This window comes from Argentina silus (genome assembly GCF_951799395.1).
Source record: "Argentina silus genome assembly, chromosome: 6".
Classification (NCBI taxonomy): Eukaryota; Metazoa; Chordata; class Actinopteri; order Argentiniformes; family Argentinidae; genus Argentina; species Argentina silus.
The window spans coordinates 10,270,690-10,291,824 of NC_139660.1; the positions used below are offsets into that span (position 1 = coordinate 10,270,690).

General features: G+C 45.1%; 2 protein-coding genes across 2 annotated transcripts; both read right to left on the reverse strand.

Annotated features, from left to right (window-relative positions):
- Positions 1-381: 381 nt before the first annotated feature.
- On the reverse strand, positions 382-4,529 carry kctd1 (potassium channel tetramerization domain containing 1; the record flags this gene model as incomplete). Its single annotated transcript, XM_083671596.1, has 4 exons — positions 382-540; positions 2,373-2,678; positions 2,806-2,950; positions 4,363-4,529. The coding sequence occupies 4 exons, from the start codon at positions 4,527-4,529 to the stop codon at positions 382-384; spliced, it is 777 nt and encodes a 258-aa protein (XP_083527722.1).
- Positions 4,530-14,318: 9,789 nt separating this feature from the next.
- aqp4 (aquaporin 4) lies at positions 14,319-17,247 on the reverse strand (the record flags this gene model as incomplete). Its single annotated transcript, XM_083671262.1, has 4 exons — positions 16,861-17,247; positions 16,501-16,665; positions 15,942-16,022; positions 14,319-14,576 (listed from the first exon to the last, which is right to left on the reverse strand). Exons 1-4 carry the CDS (start codon positions 17,242-17,244, stop codon positions 14,319-14,321), a joined length of 888 nt encoding a protein of 295 aa, XP_083527388.1. The 5' UTR covers positions 17,245-17,247.
- Positions 17,248-21,135: the final 3,888 nt, after the last annotated feature.

The following is a 21,135-nucleotide window of genomic DNA, read 5'->3' on the forward strand; positions in this document are numbered from 1 at the left end:
TTAATCCACACATAACACATTAATCTACAGTATGTACATTAAATGTATGGCACTAGAAAGATCCTGCATGTAAACATAAGTAGTATGACAGTGCTGATGCTGATCTCTGTGTGCTGTGGTTCTCTACTCATGGGATATGAGTCATTCATAGAGCCCAGTTTAACTGACATCCATGGTTCATAGTCTTGATGTCATTGAGTAGGTGTATCCTACTTGTCTCCTCGTGTTGACACAGGTACAGTACCACTACCTCATCAGGGCAAGGTCCCAAAATTCTAGAACAAACTTCAGGTCAGACTCCCTGGTGTTCCCGTGGAGGAATGTCTCTCTGCTGCTCCTTTCCTGATCAGAGTCATCCCTGACTTCTGACCTAGGCGGGGCTTAGTCCAGTGGCTCCTGTTTGATGCAAATGAGGGTGGAACCACGCTGACCACCCCTCCCCTCCCTGCGTAGGACATACTCGCTGAACTGAGATGAGTCCACCCCCCCACCACATGACCCTACGATGTCAAAACCCCTCTGCTGCAGCCGCTCAAGCACCTGCGAATCAAAACACACAAACATTATTAAACACACACAAACACACACACAAACACACACACACACAGTACACACATAGGCCTAACACACAGACATATGTCAGATAGAAAAAAACATGAACTGAAGTTCTAAGCACACGAGCCGCTCATGAAAGATCATCAGCTAGATAACATGGAGCTAAAAGCAGACAGATATAACTGAACATTTTATATAATTTCTGTAATAACCTTACTGTAATAATAGTCACTTTATGTCTATGTACTGTGAATACTGTATGTCAATGCAAATTATACCGCCCATTCTGTATCAATGCATCAATGCAAAAGATTCTGCCTAGAACCAAAAAGGCTTCCTCAGCTGTCCTTGTGGGAGAACCCTTTGAAGAAACCTTTTGGGACCTGTGTTAAACCCTTTCCATAGAGGGTTCTACACATTGTCTTACTAACAGGTGGCGTCATTCCTACACACCACTCGAAGCCTGACATGAGACAATGGGATTCTACATGGAAACCAAAATGTTGGATTCTACATGGAACCAAAAAAGGTTCTACATGGAACCCCAAATGGTTCTTCAAAGGGTTCTCAGCTGAAGGGTACAGGACAGCTGAAGAACCCTTTTGGAAACCTTATTTCTAAGAGTGTATGCTTATGTAATAAAACATTGTTCACAATAAGGTTCTAACCACTCCAGTAAGGAGGACTTACTAAAAAGACACAAAAGGAGAAATGAGCACACAGGTGGGGTATGAGCACACAGGTGATTTCACAAAGAGTCTGATTCAGAACCGAATAATACTGCAGAGCAATAAAATACTCCAAACTGTGGAGACCTTGTGTGCGCAAATGTGTTACTAACAATAGCACAGATGGTGCCCATAGGGCCTAAGTTCACTCATCTCTCTCTTTATTAGTAGACAGCCTGTGCAGGCAGAACCCATCTCACACTCTCTTCTCCTTCCCTGACCCAAAACACACACAACAACAGAGTCCTCTCACCACATCTCACACTCTCTTCTCCTTCCCTGACCCAAAACACACACAACAACAGAGTCCTCTCACCACATCTCACACTCTCTTCTCCTTCCCTGACCCAAAACACACACAACAACAGAGTCCTCTCACCACATCTCACGACATCTCACACATACACACTCTCTCTCCAATAGAATTCTCTCTACATGGCTGCAAGATGACATTCCATTAGTGTGCCCTGAGGGAGCCTCTGTTCCGCTACCCTCTGTCTCCCTCCACCCCACCCCCTCCGCCCCCTCTTCCCCCCCTCCCCCGCCTCTCTCTGCCTGTTCTGCAGCTCCCTGCCCTACATGGCAGCAGATCCAGTAGCTAGTGGCCACATGTTTCATATCCAAACAGGATTAGTCCCCCGCGCCCCCTCAGTCAGACTGGCCCTGTATGAACCCCCCCCCACCCCAACCCATCCCCTCCACCATCCGCCACCAGCATCCTCACTCAGCTTCTCTGGAGAAGACATACTGTAAATGAATCTTTATATGTGCACAGTTGTGGAGCTGTCTTTCAGAACCATTAACATTAACTATACAGTAGCTCTATATCAGCATGTTGAGTTTACCTGCACAGAACTGGGTTGACAGGATCTCTTAGTCAGAGAGATGAAGGGTTTAATTTCATAGGGATCTCATTATTCGCTTGAGGTGAGGTTATATCAGTGGTATACCTAGGGTAAATGTGGAGTTACCTGTACAGAGTTGAGGTGAGGTTATATCAGTGGTATACCTAGGGTAAATGTGGAGTTACCTGTACAGAGTTGAGGTGAGGTTATATCAGTGGTATACCTAGGGTAAATGTGGAGTTACCTGTACAGAGTTGAGGTGGCAGTATCCGTTGAGGGGAAAGCGGATGACGTGGGTGGAGTCATGGTTCCAGCCTGCATTGAGAGAGTTGCACATGACGTCTCCCACTTCTGGGAACACGTCCTCTATCAGAGCTCTGTCCCCACTGAGAGTGATCCTCTCCCCCAGCTCCGGCGCCACACGTACCACCACACACTCACACTCACGCCACACACTCCTGGCCTCACGCTCAGTCCGCCAGTGCTCTAACTCAGCCTGCAGAGGGACCAGCTGGAAGAACCTTGCCTCTTCATACAGCAGAGAGTACTCCTGGAACACACGTGTGAACGCACGCACGCACGCACACACAATCAATCAATATTGTTCATACAACATGGTGTAGGTGTGCAATTATACACAGGGTTTCCGAGGCCTGAGCACAGGGACAGAAACTCACTTTGAAGTCATCTGGGATGAGCAGTTTTGCAGTCCGCAGGAAGTTAAGGATATAGCGGAACATCTGACCATCACGATCAATGAAGTAGTGCTGCTTAAGACTGTCTAACACTATGGGCTCTGTCCCATCAAAGAGTCGGCCAATCCTGGGAGAGGGAAGATCATCATCATCGTCATCATCATCATTATCATTGTTTTTTTTCTGTGATTGTGCATTTATTTAATCATGTTGTGATGAACTGATGTTGTTTCTTGTTTTGTTATTCTTTGTAAACCTTAGTACTATGTCTGTTATATTATTTGTATATTTTTATGCAGTTAATGCATGCACAAAATCATTGTGATGATTCTTGGTTCATGAGTATTTGTGCACAAACCAGCATATTCAGAGTTGAGACAAGCACATGCAAAATGGAATTAATTCCAAAATAACGCACTAGTCCTGTTGAGTATTTCCTGAATTAAATGCTCCATGGCGTGTTGTGCATCTGGCTGTGGTCCATCAAAATAGCAGTGTGTACAATTCATGGTGTGTTCGGCAACTGTAGGAAACATGAGTTCTACATGAGTGGGAAATAACCACTAGAACAACCCTCCAAATTGGAGTTCCAAGTGGAAAACTCAGACCAGTATGATGACATGAGTTTTGGGTTTACAGTTTATCCACTGTAACCTTAAACCTTACCTGATAAAAATCTCAACAGTATTTTCTGTACAATTTCAACATATTTAATTTTTAACAATCACATGTGTATGTATAATGTATGTTTGTAAAACTAAATCTCATTGGTTGAAGAGTTGTTCCCACTTCAAAAGCACTCAAAAGCACTCATGTCTGAATTATGACATCACCAACTGAGAGCTACGAGTTCCCGAGAACCAAACGAACATACCATCAGAATTTGACTTTCAGTGTGGGCTACGCACTTTTCTCATATGAAAAGGTAGAATAAGTTGAGCACCGCTAACTGTTCCTCCTGCAGGCGAGGAGACCTTGACATGCTCACAGACGTCCACATGTTTACAGGCTACAGCTGGATATCATGGAACTGACAAACCAGGAGTGCCTACAGAGATTTCGATTCAACAAGAAATCCATCCTCATATGAACAAGAAACCTTAATTTCAAGCATCTAAATATCTGAACTCTCCTGTGGAGAAATAGTAGCAACTTTAGTGCTCAAACAGAAAACATTTCAATGGGCAGTTTATATGCTAAAGCTTACTTTTGAAAAAGCAACAATATTGACGTATGTATTCAAGACCATTGATAAGCTATTACATATGAGCTCCTTGATTGTAGCTATAGCTTATAGCAATAGCCTACAGATCTTCAAAATCTGAATAAAATGTAGCTGACATTGTACAATTAAAGGCACACTTTTTAAATCAATTACGGACCTACATTTTTATGTATTAATAGGAATGAAGTCAGAATAAGGTCCAGCTTGTGTGTGTGTGTGTCTGTGGTGTGTGTGTGTGTGTCTGTGTGTCTGTGTGTGTGTGTGTGTGTGTGTGTGTGTGTGTGTGTGTGTGTGTGTGTGTGTGTGTCTCTCACCGTGACTCAGGGTACTTGGAAAGAGTAGCCAGGCTGCTAGTGTACATGTGCCCACCCACGTCTATGTGTACAGGGGCATTGGTCTTGGTGAGCTGGGCAGGGGTGGGGATCCCCACCGAGCCCAGTGGAGACACTGGGGAGACGGAGACCAGTGGCCGGTTGGTCATGCTGCTACTGCTGCGACTATCCTGAGAGAGACAATAACAAACATACACACACACACACACACACACACACACACACACACACACACACACACACACACACACACATTAGTTAACACACAGAGAAGGCGTTATGTAAACAGTCATTCAAATAGTAAACACAGGAGAGGCAGAGGGTTCAAAGAAATGCTAATAAGAGGTGGAGTGCTGTGTTGAAACTCTATCAACACATTGAAACTCTATCAACACATTGAAACTCTATCAACACATTGAAACTCTATCAACACATTGAAACTCTATCAACACATTGAAACTCTATCAACACATTGAAACTCTATCAACACACTGAACACAAAAAACTCACGAAACCATTCAGATATGTGTTTACATCAGGGCAAGTGTAGGCAGGAGGGCGGAGGATAACTGAGACTGACACTCAGAGCCTGTTGATCCTCCTCTCCTCTGACATTGTGTGGGACTTATGTAATAGGGAGCAAGGCAAGGACATTCACAGGATTCGAAACACCCTGTAAATGCTTCAGAAAAGTTGACTGCTGACAAACTGACAAACTAGTCAACTCTACTGGTCAGCATTTACTGTGGTAATTGCAATGAGACAGCCATGGCCACAGGCATTGTCTGCCTTTTAAAGATGGGAAAATGGGTAAATAGTGAGAGATACACAGAGATAGCCAGAGATGGAGCAGATCGAGCTGATAAAGCATAAAGAAGACGAGCTGTTAGTGTTGCAGCATCCATGTGCATCTCCCCAGGGCCCCAGCAGTCTCATCTGAGGAGGCTGTCTCACAACATAAAAAACCTCCTCAGAGATATTGGATAGGCACACGCATACAGTCCACACACACACACACACACACACACACACACACACACACACACACACACACACACACAATCTCTTTTTGTCACTGAGGGAGAAAGGACACATGAGCAGAGAACTTAGCCTGCCACACCATATTATTGTTCATTATTTGTGCCTCAGGACAGGAAAGGTGTGTTACTGGTGAGTGTGTTTGAAAGATGTGTGTGTGTCTGTGTGTGTTATGTGTTCCTGTGTGGGCCCTGGCGAGCAAGAGTGCTCCCCCTGAGGGCTCCACTGTGGTGCATGTTGGGTGACTCAGGCCCTGAAGCAATGTTTCCCATGGCAACAGACACAAGTCCCTCCCTTAAGACACTTACAATGGTCATGTCCTCTTTAAGACAGCACCTAGGCCTATATCTGACAGAGCTCACACCTACTCAGTGAAAACCTACACATTGTTCTATCCTAGAGGTCCTTGCAATCATACACTCAATGATATATGCTTGTAGAGCATGGATTTCAAGGAAGACATTAGGCATTCAATAGGTAAACATGGTTTGTTAATAAATTACAAGATAAAGTAAGAAAAGTGGAATGTTACAAGGAAAAATAGGTCAGGGTCGAAAAAAGATCAATGCGACAATTGTGATGCTTTGCATGATGACAATAGCTTAGGATATAGCCTAATTAGTGCAGGGGCTGTAACTGTGTTACCTGTGAGGGCAACACGACAGCCGGGGATGGAGCGGGGGGCGGGGGTCTAGTGGGTACGGGCTCAGTCCGATCCACCACAACCACGGGGGACTCTGCGCGTTCCCCAGGGCGCACACACAGCTTCTTGGGAGAGGGAGGTCCCGACACGTCGGTGGGACAGATAGCTCGAACTCTCCTAGTCGTTCTCTGTGGCTTCAGTTCTACAGCGTCCGTGTACGGGATCACGAGCTGGAGATGAGACTGTGCGCCATTGACCGTTTCCGAGGCAACGTGAAGCGTCGCCAACTTTGACCCGATACCAGCTATGCTGTTGAGAGTTGCTATGGAGACGGCACCGATGCAGTGGTTGGTGTAAGTCTTTGACAGCTTGGCAGCACGCGACAACATCTGCATCCTCGTGCCCAGCAGGTTTTTACCGATGGCTTTGTTCTCATACCATGTCATGTCGCTTGCGCAGCAATGGTCTCGTGCGCGCTGGAAGAACGCTTTGCAAAGAGGGTTCCGTTTAGAGACATACTTCACAAAGCTGGCATAGGGACAAAACTCTGTGCCAGTCTCATACATGCGCGGCAGGGTGTCATCATCCGTGTCTGGTCTTTTTTTGGTCCAGGACGCAGAGCGGGACTTATGATACGGTCCCAGTGCTTTGAAATAGATGAACTTTCTTCCATCCTCGTCAATCGCGAGTCCGAATGAGTCCTCCTCCAGCTCGCGCTGATTCTCTCTTCCCCTCGTGCAGAAATACATGCACGTTTCGAACCACACTTTATTGAGCAGCCCGAACGGTATGTCGGTGTTGAACACGCTGGAGGTGTAGAGTTTTCGCAGGTCCGTCCGCGTGATTGCCTGTTTCTGCACCACGGGACCGGCGCCCTGCTCTTCTAGTTTTCGGATTACAGCAGCCAGGGTCAGGTTGGCGCTGCGCAGCTCCGGGTCTTTGGTGAGGTCCAGAGTGCGACAGTAGGGGGGCTCGTTCAGGTAGCGGTTGAGTGAGCTCCGGATGCTGATGAGAGAGGACTTGCTATAGAGCTGACCGCTCTTGGAGCGCGCCTCCGCGTAAAAGGAGCGCAGGACCGCGCACAGCGCCTCCTTGTCCAGAGTTTCAAAGTCAGGACTTTGGGCTTTCTCACTCAGGTACTCCCGGAAGATCCGCACCGCGTACCTGGTGGCCAGGCGTGTGTTCTCGCTCAGCCTGGACCGGTCTGACCGGTGCAGGTCTCCCTCATCCGAGTCCAGTCCGGGGATGTGAAACGGGTCCGCCCCCGCTCCCAGCCCGCCGCACCGGTCCGTATTGCGCATGAGGACCGCTTCTGTCTCCACAGCTGAGCAGCTGCCAGGGTCCACACACTCTGCCTCCCACTCAAGCTCGACATCTTCCCCGTACTCATCCTCTTCCTCCCCAGTGATCTGAACCTCCTGTATCTCGTCATCCTCCTCGTCTCCGCTCATCTCCGGGCAACTCATGTGCTCCTGCTCTGTCCCCGCCGTATCACTAGAGCAGTCTCCGCTGCCAGGCATTCTCGCCATATTGCAGTCTGTGTAGCAGTCCTTAGGCAGAGCGCATGCGCTATATTGGACCGCAGAGCTGAGAGCTTTGTGTTTAGTGACCTTCAGCTAGGCACGCGCTCTTAAAGGTGCAGGGAGCGAGCGCTGCGAGCTGGAAGCGCGCTCCCAAAAAGTCTGCAGTATTGGACCGCATATTGGACCAGTCACACACTGCATGAAATCTTAACATGCTTTCAAAAGATGGTTTATTGGCAATTACTCTGCATTTAAAAGGAAAAATCTGTCTCATCTGACGAAGCTGTCTCTAAATAGTAAAAACCTCCTCAGAGAGATTGGATATAGGCACGTGCGCTCACGCTCACGCACACACACACACACACACACACACACACACACACACACACACACACACACACACACACACACACACACACACTCACACTCACACACACACAAGCATCTTGGTGATTATTAGAGCAGGGTTGTTGCAACCTCAAACAGCTTGATTTGGGAGTTTTACAGTTAATTCTGGTATTCTGACTCATGGTGTACAAGTGTAATTGTAGTGTAAAGAGTAATGACAGTGTAGGGAGAGAGACTTTTGGGGAAAATACACCAGCTCTTTATCTCATTAGTTGGAAACATTCACTTTCTTAGATGTCATTGCCATTGAGAGCAATCTGTTAGATGTGTGCGTTGATCTGTGAATCTACTTGGATGTGTAAACCAATTATATTCTATTCCTCTTAATATAGCACATCACCCTCCTCTACCTCCTAGCTAAGAGCACTGGGCCCTCCCCTGGGCCCGCATGACCTTGATAGAGCAATACTGTCCTCCATTGCTCTTATTACTACTTATGGACTCAATGAGCTGCTGTTACAACTAAGTTTCATACAGATGGCTGATGGCTCATAGACTAACAGAGCTGCCCACTTTAGGCTTATACACAGGCCCTAAAAGTTGCCATTACTTTCCCTAAAGAAGATAGAGGCAGAGAAGTGCAATGGAAATCGTCCTCTTCCCCAGCTGCCCAGAAAGCTTGAGCACAACACAGGGGGACCTGAGAGAAGACAAGTGTCTGACAGAGCTGTCAAGAAAATCCTAATCTAATATGACATTTGACAAATGTCAAAGGAGCCTGTCTGTCTGTCACATAGCAATGCTGGATGTCGATGGGTATTGTCTGTGAGATGTAGCAGTAATGGATATTGTCAGACCCAGCCGTGTGTACCTATGGGGAGTGTGTTAATAACATTTTATACAATTGAAAAAGCAGCATTTGCCACTTCAATCCATCATAGTGAGTGAGTGAGTGAGTTGAGTGAGTGAGTGTGTGTGTGCGTGTCTGTGTGAGTGTGTGTGTGTGTGTGTCTGTGTGTGTGTCTGTGTGTCTGTGTGTGTGTCTGTGTGTCTGTGTGTCTGTGTGTGTGTGTGTGTGTGTGTGTGTGTGTGTGTGTGTGTTTGTGAGAGCACCTGTGCATGGAGATAGACATATGCATTTCAACAGAATGAAAATTCACACTTTAAGGTTCCATGGAAACCCTTGCTACTTACATCAACCTTCAAATCAGATAGTGTCTGGACTTGTAACACTGTCAGTATGAGAAGGAGCAACAAAACTGAGCAATACAGCCATACTGACATAGCTAACCTTGCTGAAACAGCCCTGCTACAGTAGTGCAGACTATTGTCTCAGTGTTTCAGCTCTAAGGCATGTCATCAGAAAGGCTGAGACATTTAAAGGATAGAAGCGCCTCCATGTTTTAATTCTTGTTAGCATAGCCTGTTTCACACCTCGATACCCAATTAGCAATTAGCCAGCCTTTTAAGTGGAGACCTTTGCCGTGGCGTCTGATCCCGGCCTGATTTGTATGCAGCTTGTGCAGATGCTGATAAGAGAGCCCAGAATACATGCAGAGTTTGAAATTTAATTTTATGATGATTTGCATGCCTGGAGTGCCTCGGGCCTTTGGGAAATAACATGGCCGCTCTTCAAAAGGAGATCTGTACACCATGCACAGCAAAGTGTGTAGGATTGCGCTTTTTTGTGCAAGCAGGTAATTTGCTCCCTGACTAATCTGCAGAGATAGGGAGAAGTTCTGAAAAAGCACTTACACAAAGAACAAGCTCTCGCTCTGAGGCTCGTCAAAACCTGGGGAAATTAACACCAAGGTGTGATAGCTAAAGCAGCTCCCATAGCCTTGGGCTGGCATGAAAGAGAAGGGGTGTATGTGAACGTTTGTGTGTGTGAGCATATTCATGTTTGTGAAGGGGTCTACACTTTGTATTCTATACAATGTGTATTTGCCAGTGTTTGAGTGTGTGTGTGTGTGTGTGTGTGTGTGTGTGTGTGTGTGTGTGAGAGAGAGAGAGAGACAGAGTGAGTGATGATGGAGTATGGGCTTATTGACAAATAAGTATGTTTCATTGTAACAGCTCATCCCGTCTCAGGAGGGAAAAGCTAACGCTGCACTATTACTACTAAGCACTTACTCTTTACAATCATTGGAGTTACAGCATACGTCTGTTATCAGCAGACAGGCACAAACCTAGACAACTGTAATCAAAATGCAGTATAAATGTGACACCCACACTAGCATACATAGCACATTGATTCACACACATACAATGCCTGTCACAACCATGCCTGTCACTACAATGATTGGCACAACAAATAATGTAGAGGAAAACTTTGAAGACTATGCTACACAGGCATCAAGGCCAGACAGGTAGCCTACTGTACTCTGAGGCCTCAGAATTCTGAGAACACCTGAAACACCAACCATGGTCAACCATGTGAAGCTGTATGAGAGTAAACATGACCCCACAGTACTCATCTCAGACAGAGTCACTGCCCATAGATTTACTCATAAAAGTAGCCTACTAACCATACAGTGTCTAACGTACGTCACTAAACACAGATAACCCAGAGTTACTATAGGTGGAATTACTGAACAGTCAAAGACACTGACCACTACCGACCACATATGGCGGAAAAATAAGTGTAAGTCAAGATCAACAGGGGTCGATATGAAAGATAAAGAGACACAAGAGACACCATTTATATCAATTCCGAAATTTTCTCACGAGTTAAATTGTCAGGAACTATAGTGATTATCCAATGTGTCCATTAGCACATGCGTAAAGCTGCCTATCCCACATCCCCATCACGGCATACTTCATCTCCAGCATATAAAAGCGAATCTCAGCCCTTACCTGAAACATTAAACATAAATTCTTCTTCTCTCTTTCTGATTTCCCAGCGATCTTCCTCCTTGGCACGCCAGAAAGAAATGCAATAGCCTAGCGAGGGTAGACAGAACTCAATACAGTGGATGCACTCCAAGGCTTCGCGCGTAAACCCCCAGGCAAAGATCAGTACACAATTAGCTCATCCCACAACCCCCGTCTGTAAACCCATGCGCCAAACAACTTATACCAAACGGATAGATCAGAGTGGTCTTCTTTTTATATTCATGATACAATTTCTCTATACAATAATGATCATAATATAAAGATGGGCTGCATCGCCAGAAAACAGTGGCACTGTTGCCTTCAGCTCGCCCTGTTCTCTCGGCGGGAGAGGCTGATGTTAATCGGCATGATTAGTTTTGACAGGGTCTCTCCGCAGGCGCTTTCTTCTAATGGATGGACCGCTTCTGTGCTAGGGAGGGAAACGCAGCAGATGACGGTGATTATATAAAATTGTAGCTTGTGTCAACCGGCACTATCCATCCAAAGTGTATAAGGTATGAACATATGTGTAGATCAGATGAGAAGGTTTGGACTATGTGTTACACGCATAGAGGATATACAGTATATGGTGCTAGACTGTGTATTCATTCAAAGGAATTGACAGGTAATGTGTGTCAACATGTCTACTTTGATTACTGTGTGTTAACCTGCATAGAGGAGAGTGGGGTGCTGTGGGCTGTAGGCTACTGCTGATGTTGACCCCTGTCTGCCCTATGCCTGAGCAGTCCTCTCTAGGTTTGTATTATCATTATAAACTCTCTCTCAGTGAGGGAAATGTCTCTTTAATGCAACCCAAAACACATCCACAGTAGGTGCTGATCAAAGTGCTGTTGAACACAATAGGGACACCATGCCCCATAGCCAAGATTAAATGACTTTCTCCTGAAATTGGGCTTGCAATTTAACTGCATCTCCTCAGGCTTAGAGCGACAGAAAGAAAGGGTAAGCAACAGAAAAGTGGATAGAGAGGTGGAGAGAAAGTCAGCAAATGTGCGAGAGCAATAATGAGGTAGTCTGTGAGACTGTATTATTATTCTGACTGGCTCATGTGGTTTCAATGCTGAGTTTTGCCGTGGAGATGATTTGGAAACACACTTGTGATGAGCACACAAGGATGGCATCTTGGTATAAAGGTTTGTCTGGGTCATCCATGTGAGAGGTCACTGGTTTAAACCGCGTCGGTTACACATCCTCTCCGGTGTCAGTCGAGTGTCTCTCCCCACATGTTACTGTGCTGACTAAACACAACACATTGGCCCACATGCTGCTTGTTACAACCAAGGGGGATACAGATCATACTGACCTTACTCATGGTGTAAGGCACCAAAACAGGTATTTCTGACTCCTTCACAACTACAAACAAAAGCAACTTTCAAAAGATTAACTTTGTCTCCCTAGCCATATAGAAACATCTATGCAATGACGATATTCTATTGAAGATGGCGATGTGGGGATACCTTTTGTGAAATGTAGCCATATTGCATGTCCCTCTCTCTATATCCTAGAGGTATTTTTAACAGTACAGAACTTGCGTGTGAGCATGACTACTTCTCTGTCTCACTACTCTGATCAATGAACTTTTAATGAGGCTAAGTGTGTTTTTTCTCTAACCAATTAATTCAAGGTTTTATTTTTTAATAAATTGCCACGGGACAGAAGACACAGCAAGGAGAGAGGGGCTCCACTGTACCAATATACTAAGCTTTGCCCTGGGAATGGAGCTAAAACACACACACACACGCATGCACGCATGCACGCATGCACACACACACACACACACACACACACACACACACACACACACACATATATATATAGGGAGATAGAGGGAGACAGAGTGAGAACAAGAATGAGAGAGAGAACAGGAGAGCCTTGAGAATACCGTTTAATAATTTCTTGTCCCATTTGAACTCATATTCATCCTTTACTAAGGTTGTTGGTGCCCTCTCCAGGTCAATACTTGTAAGTGCACCTTCATCACTGATCCAGCATCGAATCAATCCATGAATCCATCTGTCTGCCAAGTTAACTTTATTAGTTATGAGATACCCCAGAATACTGCAGCACAACTCAACGCAGAGCCTTGAATTGATATAACATGTAAGGCATGTGTCCAACTTGATGTAATATACAACACATTTTAACAGTACAAAAACAGTAAAAACAACTGAGCATAAATAATTCAGCTCTTTCTTAAATCAGCCTATCAATCATATTATACACTTTATCCAAAAGTAATTTCAGTGTGTGAGAGTTTCTGAGTGTGTGTGTGTGTGTGTGTGTGTGTGTGTGTGTGTGTGTGTGTGTGTGTGTGTGAGTGAGGAAGATGGGTCAACAAAAACAACACACCATGCTAAGGGAGAGTGGAAAGTAGAATAAATACAGCAGTAGAAGAGTACGACCCATCTCCAACCCACCTAGATCAGTCATTAATGGTGCAGTTGTTCATCCCTGTCACACTTTCTAAATGAATACATTAGTGAATCAAAATCTGATCAATATCAGTATCTGCTATCTATAAGAGAATCAACTCAGCTGATTCTGTGAGATTCATAGGTCTCTAAAAAAAAAAGAGAGTGGTGCACCCTACACTACATTTGTAGATAGGGTGGGGCTTTCTCCAAGTGCACTGAGAAAGAAGGACCAGTGCTGTGAGTTCCCTGCCAGACACATTACCATGGTACCAGTCTATGACAGTCCATGTCCATGTCCATGTCTGCAGGGTAGCTGTCTATGGAAGGTCTGTGTCTAAGACTATGTTGCAAATGCCTGAATAGTCAAGCTCAGTCTCTCTAAGGTCTCTATGGAGGTCAGTCTCTATGTAGGTCAGTCTGTAAGGAGGTCAGTCTCTAAGAGGTCAGTCTGTAAGGAGGTCAGTCTCTAAGAGGTCAGTCTGTAAGGAGGTCAGTCTGTAAGGAGGTCAGTCTCTAAGGAGGTCAGTCTCTAAGAGGTCAGCCTCTATGGAGGTAAGTCTCTAAGAGGTAAGTCTCTATAGAGGTCAGTCTGTAAGGAGGTCAGTCTCTAAGAGGTCAGTCTGTAAGGAGGTAAGTCTCTAAGAGGTCAGTCTGTAAGGAGGTCAGTCTCTAAGGAGGTCAGTCTCTAAGAGGTCAGCCTCTATGGAGGTAAGTCTCTAAGAGGTAAGTCTCTATAGAGGTCAGTCTAAGGAGGTCAGTTTATGGAGGTTAATCTCTATGGAGGTCAGTCTCTAAGAGGTCAGTCTGTAAGGACGTCAGTCTCTATGGAGGTCAGGCTCTAAGGAGGTCAGTCCCTAAGAGGTCAGTCTCTATGGAAGTTGGTCTCTATGGAGGTCAGTCTCTAAGAGGTCAGTCTCTATGGAGGTCAGTCTCTATGGAGGTCAGTCATCTAAAGAGGTCAGTCTATGGAGGTCAGTCTCTCTGGGGGCAAGTCTATAAGAGATCAGTCTCTTTGAGAGTGGGGTACAGGTCAGTCTGGACAGCGGTCTGGTCTTCTTTCCCAGTGCACCTCACTAGTCATACAGAGGAGAGCACCTCCCCTGACGTCTCCCTTTCCTTCTGCTCTGCTCTCTCCACGTCCATCACTGTGAAGGGAGGCTCTTTAACCAGCTGGTCGGAGTCAGCGATTAAGCTTGTCTGGACCTCACGGTATTTGGTGCCACTCTTGGAGAACACCTCAGAGTAGCGCTTCTTCAGCTCAGGGTTCGGGCAGAAAAGGTAATCATACAGGGCGGCAGCCATGACAGCACCCAGCACTGGACCCACCCAGTACACCTGAAACAAGGACACAACCATTACTACACTTATCCATACCTGCGCAAGCATGTGTATGTGTGTGTGTATGTGTGTGTGTGTGTGTGTGTGTGTGTGTGTGTGTGTGTGTGTGTGTGTGTGTGCGCGTGTGTGCGCGAGTGTGTGTATGAGTGCGGAATTGAGTATCTCAGTGTGAGAGCATGCTTGTGTGTGACGTGTTTGTGAGTCTGTATTTAGTCTGTACGATATCCTCAGACTGTCTGACCTCTCAAGTTCCGAAATACAACCATAAGTCAGACACTTGAACCCCACCTCCCTCCATCACCTCTCCCTCTCTGTAATTATCAGGTATCTGCTGAATTAGATTTGAACTTTGACCCTGATGTCACATAGGCTGATGTTCCAGTCATGGAGCTCACATAAGTAGGGGCACATCAGTTCTGCTCTTAAACAACCAAAACGACATGCACACTCACAGACACTTGATCCTGTCTGTTAGTCTGTAAATGTCTAAATCTAATGTTAGTAATGTACTCAAAGAGGACTTGGCACAGGAGTGATGCCAGAGATGAAAGTTCAGCTAAATGTTTTTATTTTTAACTGCTAAGGCTGTTAAAGAGAGTGGGAAGGGCAGCATGACGTTTGCCTTGAAAGCTTGGGTCATCCATTATTGGCTTGAAGTGTGTGTGTGTGTGTGTGTGTGTGTGTGTGTGTGTGTGTGTGTGTGTGTGTGAGAGAGAGAGAGAGAGAGAGAGAGAGAGAGAGAGTATACTGTATGTGTCAGGGCATGTGGATGTTAATGTTTGTGCTAAACATATAGTATGTATTATTACAGAGTGATTGATGCTACTGGTCTCTGATAGATTGAGCTTGTCTATGCTGGCTGAAATGATGACATAAGGTTGTGACCTTTCTAATGTTTCAGTTGCTAGAAAGGAAGCCTTGTAGATGTCGCTGATGACAGCACAGTTAGCCAAGAGCCTGCATGCAGTATGTCCCCAGTTTAGCATATGTCTTTCACAAAGAACATACATACTATGTGTGTGTGTGTGTGTGTGTGTGTGTGTGTGTGTGTGTTAAATAGTTAAATATTTACAGATTTGTTAACATGACTTCTCTTGTACATCAGGGATGTGGGGCTGACCCTGTGTTTTTCCTCAGAGAGGCCTAGATTAATTCAGTCAAAGACCCGCTGGCAGAATCTCAGGGATTGTGTTTGATGTGCCAGCCATTTATCAGACACTTATGCAACATCCATGGTGAGCCAAAGACAGGCCCTCAAAGGAGAAATTCCTATTGGCTAATAATCCATGTGCTTGGCTGAAATTATATTAATCATGTTTGATTAATAACGTTTTTGTGTGTTTTGTATTGATTCTCTCTCACCCAGTGATTCTCCCAGCTCCAGGTAACCAGGGCAGGTCCAAAAGAGCGGGCAGGGTTCATACTGGCCCCAGTGTAGGGGATCTAACAGAGGGGGAGAAACATATTACACACACATTCACATTATGTTTAAACTGATCACAATTGTTAATGACCGGACCTTGATAATAACATTCCAATATAACAGTCATGTGGAATACCAAAAGTTACATTTTAGGCTAAGGTGAATAACTGAACCATTACACCAAGAGGTTGTGTGGCCACAGACTGATAGTGTGGTGATAGTTGAGCCTACCCAGTCTAACGTCCCCCCTCCCTTGTGACATGAGGATGACACGCTATGGGGGGTAAACACAAATAACCTACAGGGTGGGGGTGGAGAAGTGAGGCAGGGGTATGTGCTGTATGGTGCATATAAATCAAGGCCCACAATCCAGAGTGACCAAAGTTTCCCTGCTTAGTTTGACCGACTAGCAATGCTAGCTTAGTAAATCACCATGAGAAAAAGTGGCTAGGCTTGCAGATAAAGTATGAAGCTAACTCAGCTAACACAGGTACTCACAGCAAACAGGTGGCCAATGCACACCGAGAGGCCAATGGCCAGGGCAGAGGAGCCCTTCAGGTCACTGCGTTTGGGGTCACAGGTAGCAAACACGGTGAAGACCAGCTCAAAGGTGATGAAGAGCTCCACTACTAAGGCGTGGCCCACAGAGATACTGGTGTTCACCTGTGGAGAGTAACTTGAATTCAGCACATACAGGACAGGATGCAAGGCAAAGTAGGCAGAGAAAACCACCAAGCTATCCAACATTATGGGTTACTTTTCAAGCTAAATATTCCATACACTCAAATGATGTGTTTTACAGTAAAGACCACTACATCACGTCCAGATCCAGATTGAAAGCTTCAGCTGTCCGCTTACCGTTGTGATGCCCATTCCGCCCCTGACGGAGACTGGGGTGACCCCGTGGAGGATGGCGGCCCCCACCACGGCACCCAGACACTGCCCTAGCAGGTAGAACAGACCCTTGGCCAGACTGAGCTTGCGGGTGACCACCATGGCTGCTGTGACAGCAGGGTTGATGTGAGCCCCACTTATGTGGCCAAAGCACTGCACCAGGGTGGCGATGCTCAGGCCGAAGCACAGTGAGATCAGCAGTAGGTCTGGAGGTGGGGGGTTCTCCTTCTCCGCCCCCCAGTTAATGGTAGAGCCCAAACTCAGCAGCACGAAGATCAACATGGCCAGAAACTCCGCCCCCACGCAGCGCCAAAACTCCTGTGTCCATATCCCCTTAAAGGCAGCCATGACACGGTCTGTAGGACAACAAGAGATCCAGGATGCACCACAGCAGACTGCACCGCAAGGGCATGCACAACGGGACCAAAACGTCCTGGAGAGAGGAAAGAGATGGAGAGAAAAGGAGAAAGGAGATGAGAAAAGGGTGCCTTTTCTCATCTCCTGTTGCCTCCTGATGAACAGACACAGAGGCAGATCACTGATTATAATGGTCTCCCTATCGATTATGAAGCCTTCCCTAAGCAGCGCAAGCAACTGTACAACTGGTCCCCTCCGCGCGCAATTCTTATGGAAATCGCTTCCGTTTGAGTGGCTTGGTCCACTCACAGGACATTCCGGGGAGCGCGAGATGAGCAACACACACACACACACACACACACACACACACACACACACACACACACACACACACACACACACACACACAGTGGATGTAGCTCGTAAACAACTTCAACCGTAAAATAAGTCAGCTAAACCGGACCACCGCAGAAGTAAAATATTATATTGGTAGGATACATACATGATTTTAGTTATGTACGAGTTTAAAATTAAGATAACAACATGAGCTTAAATAGCATTGTAATGACTCGCACGATTTTGTGTGATGATAAGTATTTTGCATAGACTGCAAATTAAGCTATATTGACCATAAGGGCAACCAATTATTTCATATAAATGACATATAAGCTAAATGAGGCATTTTAAACCAAAAATAATCAATAACGTTATAGCCAGTGATGAAGTTAAACTTGCCGGAGACTTTCACGCGTTTGGTTTTAGAATTAATAATAATAATAATAATAATAATAATAATAATAATAATAATAATAATAATAATAATAATAATAATTGCCCGCGTATAACCTCCTCTCATATTTGTGATGGTATCCACACTGGCAACTCAATCGAAATAAATTGTAGGCAATTGGCTAAGCAAATGTTATTAGGCTATATTTCCAAACAGTAGGGCGCGCGAACTTGCAGCGGACGCCGATACGGAAACGGTGCGTGGACACAATCAAAAAGAGAAATGGCATAACCTGAATTCCCCCTGTATTTACTTGGGGCTGGTGATCTAGACCGTTGGGGATGTGTATGTTGGAAAGATGTGTGCTTGGAGACGACCTTGAGCAATCTTTAAATATGCAATAACCGCACATCTCCACCCCAGTCAGCTTGCAGAGGGTGAATTACAGGCTGCAGCTCTCACAGTTCTGCTGCTCCGCATTGTTTTTTACATTTATGGCATTTAGCAGACGCCTTTATCCAAAGCGACTTACAATAATACATTTGTTTAAGTAAGTGAATCATCTATCCAACAGTCATCATAAAACAAAGTAATCCAGTAAAGGATTGTCCAGTAAAAGAAGTACGAAGCAGCAGATCTAAAATAACCTAACCCAACAAGATAATTCCTGGGACATAAAGTTAACACCCTGCAGCAGCAGCAGGTAAACTCATAATCCACGTCATATGGCTCGAGAGTGATACATTACATGTTAAATATATTAGAGAAACAAATACCTGCATATGGAAAGGTTCATCTCTTAAATTGCATTAGCACACATTCCAAATGAGGAGAGTCAAAAACGCAATTTTAACAGTGTAATCGTCCTTCAACTGTAGACTACAAAAAGTTATCTTAGTTAGTTATCTTACTAAGTTTCCACGAAATGTGGGTTTTTGAGTGTCAAGACATTCCAAGAAACGCACTGTTATTAGGCGGTTTCCAGATAGGCTACAATGTTGCATGCCTACACCGAATAATACGTTGTGTAGTTGTCTAGCCTGAAATGCTCCTAAACCCGACCATCTCCACAAGCAATGCATGCCAGCGGTACAGTACCAAGCGTTGCATCCCCAAGGCGCGGCGTGCGGCTCTACTCACCTCAGGCGATCTAATGCCCCGATATCAGTCATGCCTAAGACGCCACCCAGATTGTGTGTGCGTGTGTGTGTGTGTGTGTGTGATTTTATAGGTCTGTCTGTGTGTGTGTTTATGGTTCCCCCGATGCTTTCTCTAGGGTCGGGTTACTGACTCCATGTTAAGGTCTTGCCAGGACAGCAGAGAGAACAACTCACTGGGGCAATTAACGGATTGGTTAGCCACGCTATCAGACCCAAAACATACACACACGCACACCTACGCACCAACGCGCGCACACACACACACACACACACACACACACACACACACACACACACACACACACACACACACACACACACACACAGTAAAAACACTACAGGTGGAGCCTAAACTGCTGATATAGTACTGTCTCAATCTCTCATTGAAGGAGATCACAGCTGAGCTGTAGCAAAAAAAAAAAAAAAAAAAATAGAACCTGCAAGCCACAAATGTGTGTGTGTGTGTGTGTGTGTGTGTGTGTGTGTGTGTGTGTGTGTGTGTGTGTGTACTATTGCTCATTTGCTCATCTGGGGCATATGATTTGTTCACAGGCCAGAGTGGGCTTTACACTGCTTAATTTGCTTTTTACTGGAGGGGCCCCTTGAACAAGCCTATCTTTGTGTGTGTGTGTGTGTGTGTGTGTGTGTGTGTGTGTGTGTGTGTGTGTGTGTGTGTGTGTGTTTACATGCTCTATGTGTATGAATGTATGAATGTGTGTTTGTGTGTGTCTACAGTGACCCTAGCTTAGCCTTCCATCCCTGTGGCTAATGCTAACAGGCTGCTAATGGACAATGACTGTAGTGTTTATCTCTATTCATCCTAGACAGACCCCCCCCCACACACACACACACACACACACACACACACACACACACACACTCACTCACACACACACACACACACACACAACAATCACAACAACAATCAACAATCTGGGTCCCAACAATCACCTCACAAAGCCCTCATAAACCACACCCTCCCCATTAAACCACACCCTCTCAACATCCTTATGTAAGTATTATGTAATTTGATTTATACAGGCAGTCAGGAGAACATTGCTCTGGATTAAGGCATAATCATAAATTGCAGTATGTTTTGGTTACTGTATGATATCATGACATCATCATTAACAAAAAATATTAGCTATGTCTCATATCCACCGATTGTTGGAGGGGATCTGTAATAGGGGCTAAATTCAGTGTCAGTTGGACTTTGAGCTCTACCTCTGTGTGTATGTTTGTATGTGTGTGGTGTGTGTGTGTGTGTGTGTGTGTGTGTGTGTGTGTGTGTGTGTGTGTGTGTGTGTGTGTGTGTGTGTGTGTGTGTGTGTGTGTGTGTGTGTGTGTGTGTGTGTGTGCAGAGAGGAAGCCATGGTGTAGGATGGTAAATAAATCATTATTGAAAATACCAGGTAGTACATCTCTGTAGTGTTGCTATTGGTTGATAATATACAGTAAGCAGGTTCAGGGTTAGCAAAGCCTTTTTAAAGGATAAATGGTATATACAATCTCTGGTTTGCGTATGTTATGTTGACTTGACACTGAAGAATGTACATTTTCTTTCTTTCTTTTACTTGTTTGGCTCATTGAACATCATGTCATGTGATTGTTGGGTACCGAGTAACTTTTCAATTGACTTGGGTTGAAGTTCGATTTTAATGATTGTATTAAACAGTGTAGGCTACCCCACTACATTCTCCCAATGTGTAGCCTTTTAAATGTGTTTAGTGGACATATTTGTTCCACAATGTTGTGGTTAAATTTAGCAAATGAGTCAATGTTTGCAGGCCTCACTCAAACCCTGATCAGATCAGCTACCTTTATTATGTAAAACTGACCCCAGAACAGGATGGGTGACTATGTGCCTGACATTTAAACTTTGCAGCAGTTAAAGGATCCTAAGTTTAAAGGGGACAGATAGACCACCATGTTGCTGCTTTGGTCTCAGCGTTGATAGTAAAAGCACAGATGCTGTGAGGGAGTGCAATGGCA